The 12,210-nt window shown below is 60.3% G+C and overlaps 5 protein-coding genes across 5 annotated transcripts; 4 read left to right on the forward strand and 1 right to left on the reverse strand.

Annotated features, from left to right (window-relative positions):
• Positions 1-40: 40 nt before the first annotated feature.
• Positions 41-2,115, forward strand: SPRG_19802 (hypothetical protein; the record flags this gene model as incomplete). The annotated part of the gene is made up of 6 exons (XM_012343665.1): positions 41-192; positions 243-380; positions 438-609; positions 660-758; positions 801-1,790; positions 1,840-2,115. The coding sequence occupies 6 exons, from the start codon at positions 41-43 to the stop codon at positions 2,113-2,115; spliced, it is 1,827 nt and encodes a 608-aa protein (XP_012199055.1).
• A 218-nt stretch (positions 2,116-2,333) lies between these two features.
• Positions 2,334-4,518, reverse strand: SPRG_19803 (hypothetical protein; the record flags this gene model as incomplete). The annotated part of the gene is made up of 11 exons (XM_012343666.1): positions 2,334-2,455; positions 2,508-2,932; positions 2,988-3,296; positions 3,352-3,545; positions 3,592-3,643; positions 3,688-3,726; positions 3,777-3,892; positions 3,939-4,001; positions 4,047-4,129; positions 4,179-4,290; positions 4,333-4,518. 11 exons carry the CDS (start codon positions 4,516-4,518, stop codon positions 2,334-2,336), a joined length of 1,701 nt encoding a protein of 566 aa, XP_012199056.1.
• A 638-nt stretch (positions 4,519-5,156) lies between these two features.
• SPRG_19804 (hypothetical protein) lies at positions 5,157-6,130 on the forward strand (the record flags this gene model as incomplete). Its single annotated transcript, XM_012343667.1, has 2 exons — positions 5,157-5,696; positions 5,786-6,130. 2 exons carry the CDS (start codon positions 5,157-5,159, stop codon positions 6,128-6,130), a joined length of 885 nt encoding a protein of 294 aa, XP_012199057.1.
• Positions 6,131-6,320: 190 nt separating this feature from the next.
• SPRG_05004 (hypothetical protein) lies at positions 6,321-9,248 on the forward strand. The gene is made up of 10 exons (XM_012343517.1): positions 6,321-6,627; positions 6,677-6,894; positions 6,942-7,281; positions 7,326-7,514; positions 7,568-7,980; positions 8,030-8,225; positions 8,276-8,564; positions 8,619-8,722; positions 8,774-8,859; positions 8,916-9,248. Exons 1-10 carry the CDS (start codon positions 6,385-6,387, stop codon positions 9,208-9,210), a joined length of 2,373 nt encoding a protein of 790 aa, XP_012198907.1. The 5' UTR covers positions 6,321-6,384; the 3' UTR covers positions 9,211-9,248.
• Positions 9,249-10,116: 868 nt separating this feature from the next.
• Positions 10,117-11,883, forward strand: SPRG_19805 (hypothetical protein; the record flags this gene model as incomplete). Its single annotated transcript, XM_012343668.1, has 5 exons — positions 10,117-10,517; positions 10,568-10,669; positions 10,713-11,067; positions 11,123-11,716; positions 11,770-11,883. The coding sequence occupies 5 exons, from the start codon at positions 10,117-10,119 to the stop codon at positions 11,881-11,883; spliced, it is 1,566 nt and encodes a 521-aa protein (XP_012199058.1).
• Between the last annotated feature and the right edge of the window lie 327 nt (positions 11,884-12,210).

The following is a 12,210-nucleotide window of genomic DNA, read 5'->3' on the forward strand; positions in this document are numbered from 1 at the left end:
AGTTTGCAATTTGGTCATGGCGCGCCGACGTCGCAGCAGCATGGACGGCGGGCCCGAAGACGTGGTTGGCATTGCCTTTGACAAGGCAGCGCTCCTCCGCGCGCGCATCCTAACGGTCCCCAAGCGCTACATCGTCCTCCTTCTGCTCCTGCTGGCGACCGTGGTCTACTACCGCGACGCCCGCACCACCGAGTACGACGATGCGACATCGACTTTCTCAATAAGGAGCTCCAACGACGTAGGTTCCTCACGCTCGCGCGGTATCCGATGCGGACCGAGTCGTGCTCATACCTCTCGCCGACGTTCCAAGCCACTCTCGACGTGCGCGCTGTGCATCCACCGCCACTCGTCTTGTCCAAGGAGCACGCAAGTGTCCTCCGGTACCCTCTCCGAGACGATGACTGGCTCTGCGGTACTAGCTGATCCCATGTTCATAGCGGCGTGGCGGATGCGAGCCTCCCGACGCAGCAACTTTCGTGGAAGGACTGCCTGCCCATGCACTCGTTCGAGTGCGGGCTCATGGCCGGCTCGGTTGACGCGCTTCTCGCGACGAGCGAGCGCAAGTGCCGGTCGTCCATCTTGCACCACCTGCTGTCGGCCGCAACGACGGTATCCTCGCCGTCGAGGCCCTTCCTTGACGGTAGTGGTATGATGGTTAGGTGCTGGAACGCCACGGGTCCTTTGGCACGCCAATTGGCGCCGCTCTGCAGCACATTTACGAGTACGGCGCGCTTCCACCGAATGCCTATACGCTCAACGTATTACTGCACCGCCTGTATCGGTCTCATGCGGTGGCGTAGGTGGCCACGGACGCAACCGAGGATCTCACATCGTCGTTCTGGGCCGACGGCTTTGCGCACTTTTACGACCCGCAGCTGCGCGCCCGAATCACGTGCGTCGCGCCGCACCACGCGCTTGCAAGTGCCTTGTACGCGCCTGAGCTGCCGCTGGTCATGGGTCCGGACAACGGTGTGCCGTACCTCCGGTTTGCGTCGTTGACGGCGGCGCCAAGCCTGCTCGGGGGCGACGACGAGACAGCGTACGTTCTCGACGGCAGCGCGCCGATTGCGCGCCATGAGCTCTTCCCGCTGCGCTGTCTCGGCCTCTACAACGTTGCGGTGCAGACGCCGCACTTTGCACCCGCCTTCTTCTCCGTCTTGCTCGACACCAACGCACCGTACGCCTTTGCGTATCCGAGCGAGTCGTGCGAAGCCCATTGCGACGTCGCCGCCCCCACCAAGCGCATGCAACCGCGGCCCAATCTCCCGCGCTGTCCGCTTCAAGACGACAGCGATTTTCGCGCCAAAACGGCGAAGTATGCGGCAAAGCAGGTGCCGCTGCTGCTCGCGCCAGCCCACGCCGAGATCTTGGCGCCGTTCCGCAACGACGTGCCGCGCCTGCGTGCGGGCAAGCAATGGACCTACTGCCTTCCGATTCGCCCGCAGCAGTGCGGTGTCGGCCGTGGTGACAAGTCGTCTCTCTTCGAGACGCCGGCGGGCCGCCCATGCCGCTCGGCCGTGCTGCATATGCTCATGGAGGACATGCTGACCGCGCTCAACGCTGAAGACCAAGTCGCGTTTGTCTACTTTGGCACGCTCCTCGGTGCGTGGCGCGACCAGGCCATGATCCCGCACACGCCCGACACGGACATTATTGTGCCGTGGGAGACGGACTGGGACCACCTCCAGGACGTCATGTGGGCAAAAGGGTACTATGTGTTTGAACGTGCGATCCACGCCGCGTGCGTCGCGCCCCACCACCCGCTGGCGCCGCTTTTGTATGCCCCCGCGGTACACGCCTCTGCCCACTGTGATTTTTTATGGATTTTCTCCTCGCTAGTCGTCGCTCACCGACTCGCCTGACCACGGAACGCCGTATCTGGACCTGTACATGTGGCGCGACGACGGCGACCAGATTTATGTGCAAACGGCCGAGAAGCACCTGCCACCGGCGATGATGTTTCCGCTGACGTGCGACGCGCGCATTTTCGCCAGCCGCGTGCCCAGCATCCAGTTTCCTGAAGGCATGTTCATGGCCGAGTATGGCGCGTCGTACGTCAAGGACACCAAGCTCCTCTTCAACAAGTGCGAGTCGTACTGCGACGACGAGACCTAAGTCGTAAATCGAATCGACTGTTTTGACACGCAACACAGTTGAATTTTACAAGAAAGAGCTCGTCCTGTCAACCGTATTGTGCACTCGACGAAGCTTCTCCCTGCCCTCCGCAGTGCCCGTGGTCTGTAGCTTACCACCAAGAGCTTTGTACAAGCCAACCCTAGACCTAGTTGGGTTGCACGAACGCTGAGACGACGGTCCTGCATCGAGGCGGCACTTTATTGGTAGTACGTCAGCGTATCTCTGGACACGGTTGCGGCGAGGCGGACCGCTGCCGCCTTGACACTGAGCGACCCGGTGCCCGTCATCTCGAGGTCGCCGACGACGTCGAGCGTATCCCCTACATCATCCACCTTTTATATTCGGTTCGTGATCCCTCCAGACGACATTACCGAGTTGGAGGTGCTGGAGCAGCGTGTGCGGCAAGCGCAGCGCGTCACCAGGTGCCATGAGCGAATCCTGGCGCAGAAGCACGAGAACGAGTTTGCCGTCGACGGCGTCACAGAGGTCGACGAGCACAAGCTTAGCGTGCATTGGGTGGATGCGTGTGACGACTCCGGACGTGCGCACCACGACGTTCGGACAGTCGCCGCCCGCAAGAACATCGGCGATGCTCGTCACCGGCAATGCCGTGGGGCAGCGCGCCGTGAACGTCGCGTCAAGGCGCGGGCGGAGTGCTTCCAGAGAGCACAGGGCATCGCCGTCGGCCATCGCAACGGGCGGCGCGTCGTGCACCGTTGCATGGTGCAAGAAGGTTGTGAACGTCGCGTTGGCGGCGGCGAGCGGTGTCACGACCATCGACCACGCGAGCGACGGTCTACGCCACCCATCGAGAAGAGTGATGAGAAGCACAAGCAATCGCGTCAACGCACCGCGCAAAGTACTTTGTACTGCGCAACATGCGGCGGCCCGAGAGGCAGAGCACGTCGCCCGAATGGACTGGCAGCCACGACTTGTACAAGCGGAGGAGCTCGGTCACGAGTCCACAGGCTTTTGTCTTCTCGACGCGGCTGAGGACGGCGTGGAGGTACCCGACATCGAGGATCGCATCGACCTTCAACGACGACGAGGCAGAGAGCTCGGTGCGAGAAAGAACGTTGGTAAAACCACTCGTTTGTAGCGCGGCGTGGACCGTGGGTTGGTCACCCAACAAGAGCAGCGCCGCCGAGGGTGCCAGCGACCTATGTCGAGAGGTCTATTGCATCGGTTGTCGACCTCGTGTTGCGGGGGATGTACCGGCGACACGTGTCAACGACGGCTGCCACAATGTCGCTGGGCAGGTCGTTCGTCGGGGTCGAGAGCATTTGATGCAGGAACGCGTCAAGCGGCGGTGGCACGCGTCGAGGCGGCACATACGCCTTCCGGACGCACCCGCCTCCCACCGGTACAATCGCGTCGGGGTTGGTGTGGTCTGGCAACCAGAGGCGGATCTGGACGGGCGGTTTCGACGGTGATTCCACAATCAGATTGATGTACCTCGCGGTGCTGCGAGAGGATGCTCATGTCGTCGTACACGACAGTGGGTGGGCTATCCACGGGACTTAACTACCGAAGTGCACCGACGCGACGCACCGTAGATCGAGTTCTTCTTGGTGCCCGTACCAGTTGCAGCTAGCACGACCCGTTGTGGTGGTGCGTGGGTGTAAATGGAGACAGCGTACCACGGCAGCGTAAGCACAGCGACGACAGTGTTGGCTTGGATGGACGCCATGGCTTGGGGCATCGTCACGTGCGCGTGGACGAGGATCACGATCGCCTTGTTGAGGCGAATGCGGATCTAGACAGATATGTGACGTGGCCGCGTGTGGAGCTGTCAGACTGACATCTTCGATCTTGGCACAAATCGGCACGACGTTCTCCATATCGGCCCACGACACGGGCGCCTCCTACACGAGCAACGTGGGTACATGTGGTCACGCGCCATGACGCACCGGCGTCGACACGCGCATGATCGGGTCCACGCTAAAGCACGTCCAGCCTTTCGTGCGACTCGCAAACATGGCGGCTGTCCGCGCTACACGACAACATGTGAGGTGGTCGCATCGGCAGGGACGGGCGTATACGCGTCATGCCATCGCCGACGACGACAATGCCGTTGCGAAGGCCCGTCGCGTCGTCGCCAGCGTCGAGCACGTGGAGGTTGAGCTTCCGGATGGCATTGAAGACACCCATGGTCTATGCGCAGCAGATAGAGCCAAGGCTGACGGTGGGACGCACCTCGGTCACTTCCTTGGCATCGGGAAAGAGGCCACGCTCGAGGAGCGCCGGTGCGCACTTGAGGTCGCCGACGAACTCGTTGAGGTAGCGCAGCGAGAGATGGCCATCGCGGGCCTTGGCGTCGGTCGCGACCCAGTTGGACTTGGAGAAGCTGGCGTCGTCGCCGAGCTCGTCGATGGTGGCCATGTCACCCAGATTGCACGTTGACGCTGATTGGCGCTTGGGGTAAGCTCGGGCCATTCGATTGGCCAAGGCTCAAATGCTATTGACTGATTGCACGCAACTTGGACTGCCAAGGCTGAATCACATCGCGATGTCTCTCAACCAGCTTGTTTAACTGTAGCCAAGGACATGCCACGCTTCTTTGGTAACGTTGACACATTGTCAAGCCTAGTGGCATTGATGCCACACAATGCTACTAGTACATACCCACTTCAGCACGTAAGGTTGCGTGTGAATAGACGGGGGGCGGCGTGCCTTGGGTTCTGCACACCTTTTAAGCGTTGCAGAAGGGCCGCGAGAAAGACAGCTTATATATGATGAGAGCTCTCTTTCAATTGTAGCGCAATGAAGGAAGGAGCTGCCCCGACCATTTGTGTGTCCTGCCTGACCTGCAGATAAACACGGCGATAACACGACATGTCGATGACTCACATTATCTATGTGCAATATTACTTGAATAGTGTTGTATTGGCTCAGATACGGCAACGAGTATTTCTCGAATATGAATATTTTAGAGGTAATTGCGTGCTTGGATTGGCTGCTACTGAATTCGGTGCGCATGATTGGTGGATAATAATATTGACGGCCGATATTCGTCGAAGATGGACGGGCTTGGCACCAGCAGCAGTGGTATGCTTCCGCCGGCTGCGCTCGACGCGGTCGACTCAGTGCTGTCCCCGCCGCCCGACGCCACTCGCCGCGTGAAGCGCATCAAGTACTCGTGGGCAGACGACGTCGCGCAGGACGACGAGGTCGGCTTGACCTGCGCGGACGGTGGCTACATCGAGTGCAAGTACTGCGTCGGCAAGTCAGGTACGCCGCAGCGTATCATGTGCCAAGGGCCGTTCAACGCGACGACGTGGAAGACGCACAAGAAGTCCAAGAACCACCAGCGCAGCGCCGGCTTGGGCGAATCCATGCTCCTCGTGACCACGCCCCGTCCGGCGCCCACCCTTTCGATGACACCACCGACACCGAGCAGCATGACGTCGCTCGCACCCGCACCCCCTATGACCACAATGACGCCGCCACTGTCGTCCGCCAAGCCCACCACACCGATCGAGGACTGCCCAGGCATCTACTACGGCCCGGCCGCGTACCTGCGGCTCATGGCCGTCTACGGCGAGTACGAAGACCTTGGCGTTCAAATCACGCTCCACGGCCACGAAAAGCAACAGCGCACGTCGTCGGCTGCCTCCACCGCTTGACCCGGCGCGACGCGGTGACGCAGACCAAGCGCTACAAGCATGCGTGCGACGTGTGCTACAGCGCGACGCAGGACAAGGTTGCACCGTACAACACGGTGCAAAAGTTTGCCTACCGGACGCAGCGCATGGCCAAGGTCGTCGAGATCCGCGAGGCGCTGCAGAGTAGCCTCACCAGCGTCTTGGCCCGCAAGACACTCACGAACGCGCTGTGCCTAAACAAGTCGGTCACACCAGCCTACAAGGAGCTCATCCAGAAATGCAAGCTGCGCTTGGACCTGATGAACTGGGTCGCCAAGCACGGCGACGCGCTCCTCGCACATGGCATTGGCTTACCACCCGCCTTTCTCTCGGCCAGCGCATCGCTCTAGCATCCTATCTAATGTTACACCAACTTCAAGTTGCCGTTTTAGCTCGCATGCACAGCAGCTAAAATCACGCCATTTGTCGTTCTACAACCCGCGTACAATCCCAACATGGAGCTGGAAATGGGGTGCAATGAGACTTTTCGATTAAGTGCGCTTAAAGGGCAAGCTGGGGCTGATGAGTTTATCTGGAGCGATTTCACGACCGACGCCACGTGCAACCGGCGTTGGCTCACTTTGCGATCGACCGACCGACGACGATGAGTGCGCCCGACGTCGAGCCCGTGCGCCAGCCGCTGGACGAAGCCCGGCTTGGCGCGTTCCTAGATGCTCACTTTAGCTCGCCATCGCAGCCGCTGACCGTGCACCAGTTCAAGCACGGGCAGAGCAACCCGACGTACCTCGTGACGTATGGCGGCCAGCAGCTCGTGCTTCGAAAGAAGCCATCCGGCAAGATCTTGCCGTCGGCGCATGCGATCGACCGCGAGTTTCGCATCATGCAGGTACTGCCATCATATCCATCGCCATAGCGTCTCTTGAGGATGCCAATAGGCGCTGCAAGCGACGCCGGTACCCGTGCCTCGTATGGTCACGTACTGCCACGACGCCTCGGTGCTCGGCACGGAGTTCTACTTGATGGAATACATCCACGGCCGCGTCTTTAAGGACCCGTCGCTGCCGGGCGTCTCGGCCATGGAGCGCTACGCCATTTACAGCGCCGTCAATGACGCCCTCGCGACGCTGCATGGCCTCGACCCTACAGCGCTTGGGTACACGCCCATGTGCTTTTCTTGCGTCAACGAACAACTCTGTGTAGCCTCGAGACCTTTGGCAAGCCGACCAAGTACGCGAACCGGGTGCTCGCGACGTGGACGCGGCAGTTTGTCGCGCAGCAAAAGATCCTCGCGAGCTTCAACACGACGCTGCCCGAGGACGCCGGCTTGGCGACGCTCAGCAACTGGCTCGAGGCGCACGTCGAGGCCATTCCCGAGCGCGCTGGCATCGTCCACGGAGACTTTCGCCTCGACAATTGCATCTTCCACCCGACCGAGCCGCGCATTGTAGCGATTCTCGACTGGGAGCTCAGCACGATCGGGCACCCGCTCGCCGACGTGGCAACCTTTTGCACTATGTACCGCATCCCATCGACCTTTCCCGTACTCGCTTCTTGTCGAGAGAGAGGGGCTCACACCTAGGATAGCTCCTCCCGGGCCTCGTCGACAAGCGCTTGGAGCGTCTCGGCATCCCGAGCGAAGCCACGTTTCTTGCTGGCTACGTGGAGCGGGCGGCCGTGTACCCGCCGACGGCGACGACATGGACCTTCTTTGGTGCACTCGTGGTCTTTCGTATGGCCGTGATCGTGCAAGGCGTGTACGCGCGTAGCCACCAGGTACAATGCGTTCGACACGAAGTGGTCTTAGCAAAACCGATATTGTCTTATAGGGCAACGCGTCATCGGGGCATGCCAACAAGACGCGGGACGTCTACGGCATGCTCGTGCAGCTCGCCACGTCGCTCGTGCAATCGCCGTCGGTTGTTACACCGGACGAGGTCGCAGCGCCCGTCCTTGGGCTCCCCATGAGCGCGGAAGCCAAGGCCACGTACAACAAGCTCGTCGCCTTTTGCAAGACCCGCGTGTTCCCGTCCGAGTCGGTCTTTATGGCCGAGCAAGCGGCCAACCGCGCGGCCGGCAAGACGTGGACGGCCGTGGCGCCGATCATCGAGACGCTCAAGGCGGAGGCCAAGTCGCTTGGGCTCTGGAACCTCTTTATGCAGCCGCTCACGATCGACGGCGTCTCGTACGGTGCGCCGCTGACAAACGTCGAGTACGGCATGATGTGCGAAGTCATGGGCCGGTACTGTCTTCTTCTTCGTCTTCTCCGACATGATGATGCGGCTGGATAGCTGCGTGGTGCTGGCGCCCGAGGTGTTCAACTGCAGCGCGCCAGACACGGGCAACATGGAGATCCTCGCTCGCTTTGGCACGTCGGCGCAGAAGTCGCGCTGGCTTGCGCCACTGCTGGACGGCGACATGCGCTCGTGCTTTGCCATGACCGAGCGCTACGTGGCGTCGTCGGATGCGACCAACGTCTGCACCCAAGTACGTCCACGTCGCACAAGGTTCGATCCCAGCAAATGATCGTATTGTAGATTGAGCGCGTCGGCGACGAGTATGTGATCAATGGCGCCAAGTGGTACATCTCGGGCGCCGGCGACCCGCGCTGCAAGCTCATCATCGTCATGGGCAAGATGAAGGACTCGTTCGGCGCCAAGGCGCGGTCGCCGTTCCGCCAACAGTCGATGGTACTCGTGCCCATGGACACGCCAGGCGTCGAGCTCGGCCGCCCCATGCATGTCTTTGGCTACGACGACGCGCCGCACGGGCACCTCGAAATCTTCTTCCACAACGTCCGCGTGCCCGTCGCCAACGTTCTTCTCGGTAGTCGACTTGATTGTCTTTTTGCAAACTGGTGCAAATGACACGTTGGCGTAGGCGACGGACGCGGGTTTGAGATTGCGCAGGCCCGGTTAGGCCCCGGGCGTATCCATCACTGCATGCGCACCATCGGCATGGCCGAGCGCTGCCTCGAACTCATGGTACCCTACCCCTTTCAAGTTACCCTACCCCTACTGAACCGCACATCGCAGGTGCACCGCGCCAAGACGCGCTATGCGTTCAAGCAGCTGCTGGGCGAGAACGCTCTTGTCGCGTCGTCGATCGCCATGTCACGCTGGTACGCCGCCGCGTTTTGAAATGTTTTTTTTTTCATTTTTGATATTTTCATGGTAGCGAGCTCGACAGCGCCCGCCTCCTCACGCTCCACGCGGCACACGAGATGGACGAGAAGGGCAACAAGGCTGCGCAGCAGGCGATCGCGATGATCAAGATCGTCGCGCCGCAGATGGCGATCGCGGTGTGTGACCGTGCGATCCAGATCCACGGCGCGGCGGGAGTGAGCCAGGACTTTGTGCTGGCGTACTACGCGTCGGCGCTGCGCACGCTGCGTCTCGCGGACGGTCCGGACGAGGTGCACATGCGCACGGTCGCCAAGACGGAGTTTCTCAAGGCGACGAGCCGCTTGTAAAGCTGCATAACTCGACAAGATCAGTCTTTTGCACGTCACGTCGTTGTTTTGTTTCGGATGGACTTGGTCGACTCAGAATCACTCAGAATAGTAACCTGTGGCTCCTACCAAACCACACTGCTACCGGACTACCAGACCACTGTTCCAGAAGGTACCAGAGCGTGGCACTGGCGACCTTGACCGCGTTGAAGGCTTGGGCAGAGCTCATGGCGGGTCGAGCTAGGGCGTCGGGCGGACGATTCTGGAGTAGTGTAAAGCGACGCATTTAGCTCGCTGGAGGTTGCTGTGGTGCGAGGGCCTCGCGAGCTCTCGACGCGCGGACACGGCAGAGGGAACCGAGTGCTGGTCTGTCCAACGGTAGCAGATCCATCGACCATCATTCCTCTCTGCTTCGAACTTCGGATGATCCGTGTGAAATTTAGCGCAGCAATCCTGTGCAAGAAGAGGAGGGTACGGTGGTGTGTGGGGACTGACGGCGTCTTGATAACGGAGCCAGCTGCGCGACACGCAGCGTCAGCCTCTTCGTATACGCCAATGCCATTGAGGCCCGCGTCGGCGTTGTGCAGCCAAGATGTGCAGTAACTCCATTGCGAGCAGGGCAAAGTCAAACGCCATGGCAAGGGAGGAGTAGCTCCGCACCGGCAGTGGAAGAAGCTACCACCAGCGACACTGCTACTGTGGTGGTTGAGCGGGATCGGCTCAACTTTTCAACTTCATCTTCTGGATGCTGTGCTGCCATCCGCCGTAACCTTCGACATTCGGATTTGCGTCAAGGTCATTGGTGGAAAGTAGCCAATGGCCTTGACGCATTGCAAAGTACTTGCGAAATGTATTTCGGGTGCGAAGTTCGAAGCGATGGACACACTCCGAACCATCGCGTGGCCCATTTTGGAATTTGTCAGCAGCATGTACCAGAAGAACACCTCGGCCATGGACCCGTACGGGATCCCTGTCGGCGTCCCGGCGCCGCAGGGTGGCACTGCGCACCTCGGGCCTGTGCAGTCGATGAAGCCGCAGGCGCCGGCGACGACGGGCTACCGCGACTGGCCGTTTGCGGTCCTCTTCATCGGCAACGTCGCGGCCATGATCGTGCTCCTCGTCATGTGGGGCATCCCTGTGCTTCAAAACACGTCTTCGTCAACGACCTCGACCAAGTCGACGTCGTCCAACAACCTCCTCTCGGACAAGGAGATGCGCACCGTGCTCATCATCTCTGGTGTCATGGTCGTCCTCTCGGGCGTGCTCTCGCTCGTCATGCTCTCGTTCATGGTCCGCTTTGCGAGTGGCATGATCACGTTCTCGCTCTGGTACGCCTCGGTATGCATGCGCGCAATCAAATGCTCGATGCGCTCTCTAGGTTTGGCGTCGGTCTCAACGTGCTCTTCACCATCTACGCTGTGATCAAGAAGCAGTACGCCCTCGCGATTCTCGGTGCCATCTTTGTCCTCCTCTCTCTCTGGTACGATCCTCCTCTGAAGCATTGCCTCATCGATAGCCTGTAGCTACGCCTTTGCGGTGCGCGACCGTATTCCCTTTGCGGCCGCCAACTTGCGCTGCGCGGCCGCAGCCATCAAGAAGCACGCGAGCACGTACTGCGTCGCGTTCTCGATGCTCGTCTTGCAGATCGTGTGGGTGGCCGTTTGGGCGACTGCCGCGCTCGGCCTTGCCAACCATCTGAACGAGAAGGACGCGACGTCGTCGACGCGCGGCAAGCCCGACGGATCGACGTGCAGCATTAGCAGCGAGTGCATGTCCAACAAGTGCTCGGCCACATACAGATGCGAGGCGGCGGGCCTCAAGTCGGCGTCGTACGTGGCGTACTTTTTCATGCTCATCTCGTTCTTCTGGGGCATGCAGGTAGCTCGTTCTCTTCCGACGTCGATCCCGAGTCTGACGATGGTGTCTACATTAGACGATCAAGAATGTCACGCACGCGACCGTCGCGGGCACGGTGGCGACGTGGTGGTACTCGACTAACTCGGCGGGCGCGACCGGCGCGTCGCTCAAGCGCACGCTCACGACGTCGTTTGGCTCGATCTGCCTCGGGTCGCTTATCGTCGCCATCCTCCAGGCGCTGCGCCAGCTGGCCGAGGAGGCGCGTCGGTCGGGCGACGCGGCGGCGTGCATCGCCGAGTGCATTCTCGGCTGCCTCCAGAGCCTCATGGAGTACTTCAACCGCTGGGCCTTCGTGTACGTGGGTATCTACGGCTACAAGTTTACGGACGCGGGCAAGGCCGTGATCGGTCTCTTCCGCGACCGCGGCTTTGACACGATCATCAACGACGACCTCATTGGCAACGTGCTCCTCTTCGCGTCGCTCGGCGTCGGCTTTCTCTGCGCCGGGCTCGGGCTTGTCTACACATACATTGACACGGCCAACACGACGTTCAACAACTCGCAGATCATCATTCCAGTCATGGGCCTCATCTTTGGCATTGGCATCTCGATCATCCCGTTCAGCGTCATTGACAGCGCGGTCGCGACCATCTTCGTGTGCTTTGCCGAGGTTCGAGATGCGATTATTGGTGCAAGTACTGGATGACGATTGCTCGTGTATAGGACCCTGCGGCGCTGCAGACGTCGCACCCGGAGCACTTTAATGAGCTCATGACCGAGTGGCACCGCATGTACCCGGATATCATGGTCGCGTCCGGCTACTACGTTGTGTACTAAGCTCTCATGGCATGCGTCGCAGAGTCGGAAGCCAACTGCATGTAATACTACAAGTGCACATTTTACACTGTACCTGTATGATGTCTTGCGCTTTAAATGGCGAAGCAAGCGCAGATGGATCCGAGACCGATGGCAGGGCTTGGTGGGTGAACCGTCGGTCCATCTACTGAAGGTATGGACCAAAGGAGCACGGCTCCACACACAGCGTTGTCGCTTGTCCCGGCGTCCGCACGCACGACAATCTTACTGCATCGAGCTTAGAGTTAGCATTTGATTCACGCGAAGAAACGTCATATCTATCCAACTATCGATCCATCCATCCATCTA

The sequence above is a fragment of the Saprolegnia parasitica genome (genome assembly GCF_000151545.1).
Source record: "Saprolegnia parasitica CBS 223.65 unplaced genomic scaffold supercont2.14, whole genome shotgun sequence".
Classification (NCBI taxonomy): Eukaryota; Oomycota; class Saprolegniomycetes; order Saprolegniales; family Saprolegniaceae; genus Saprolegnia; species Saprolegnia parasitica.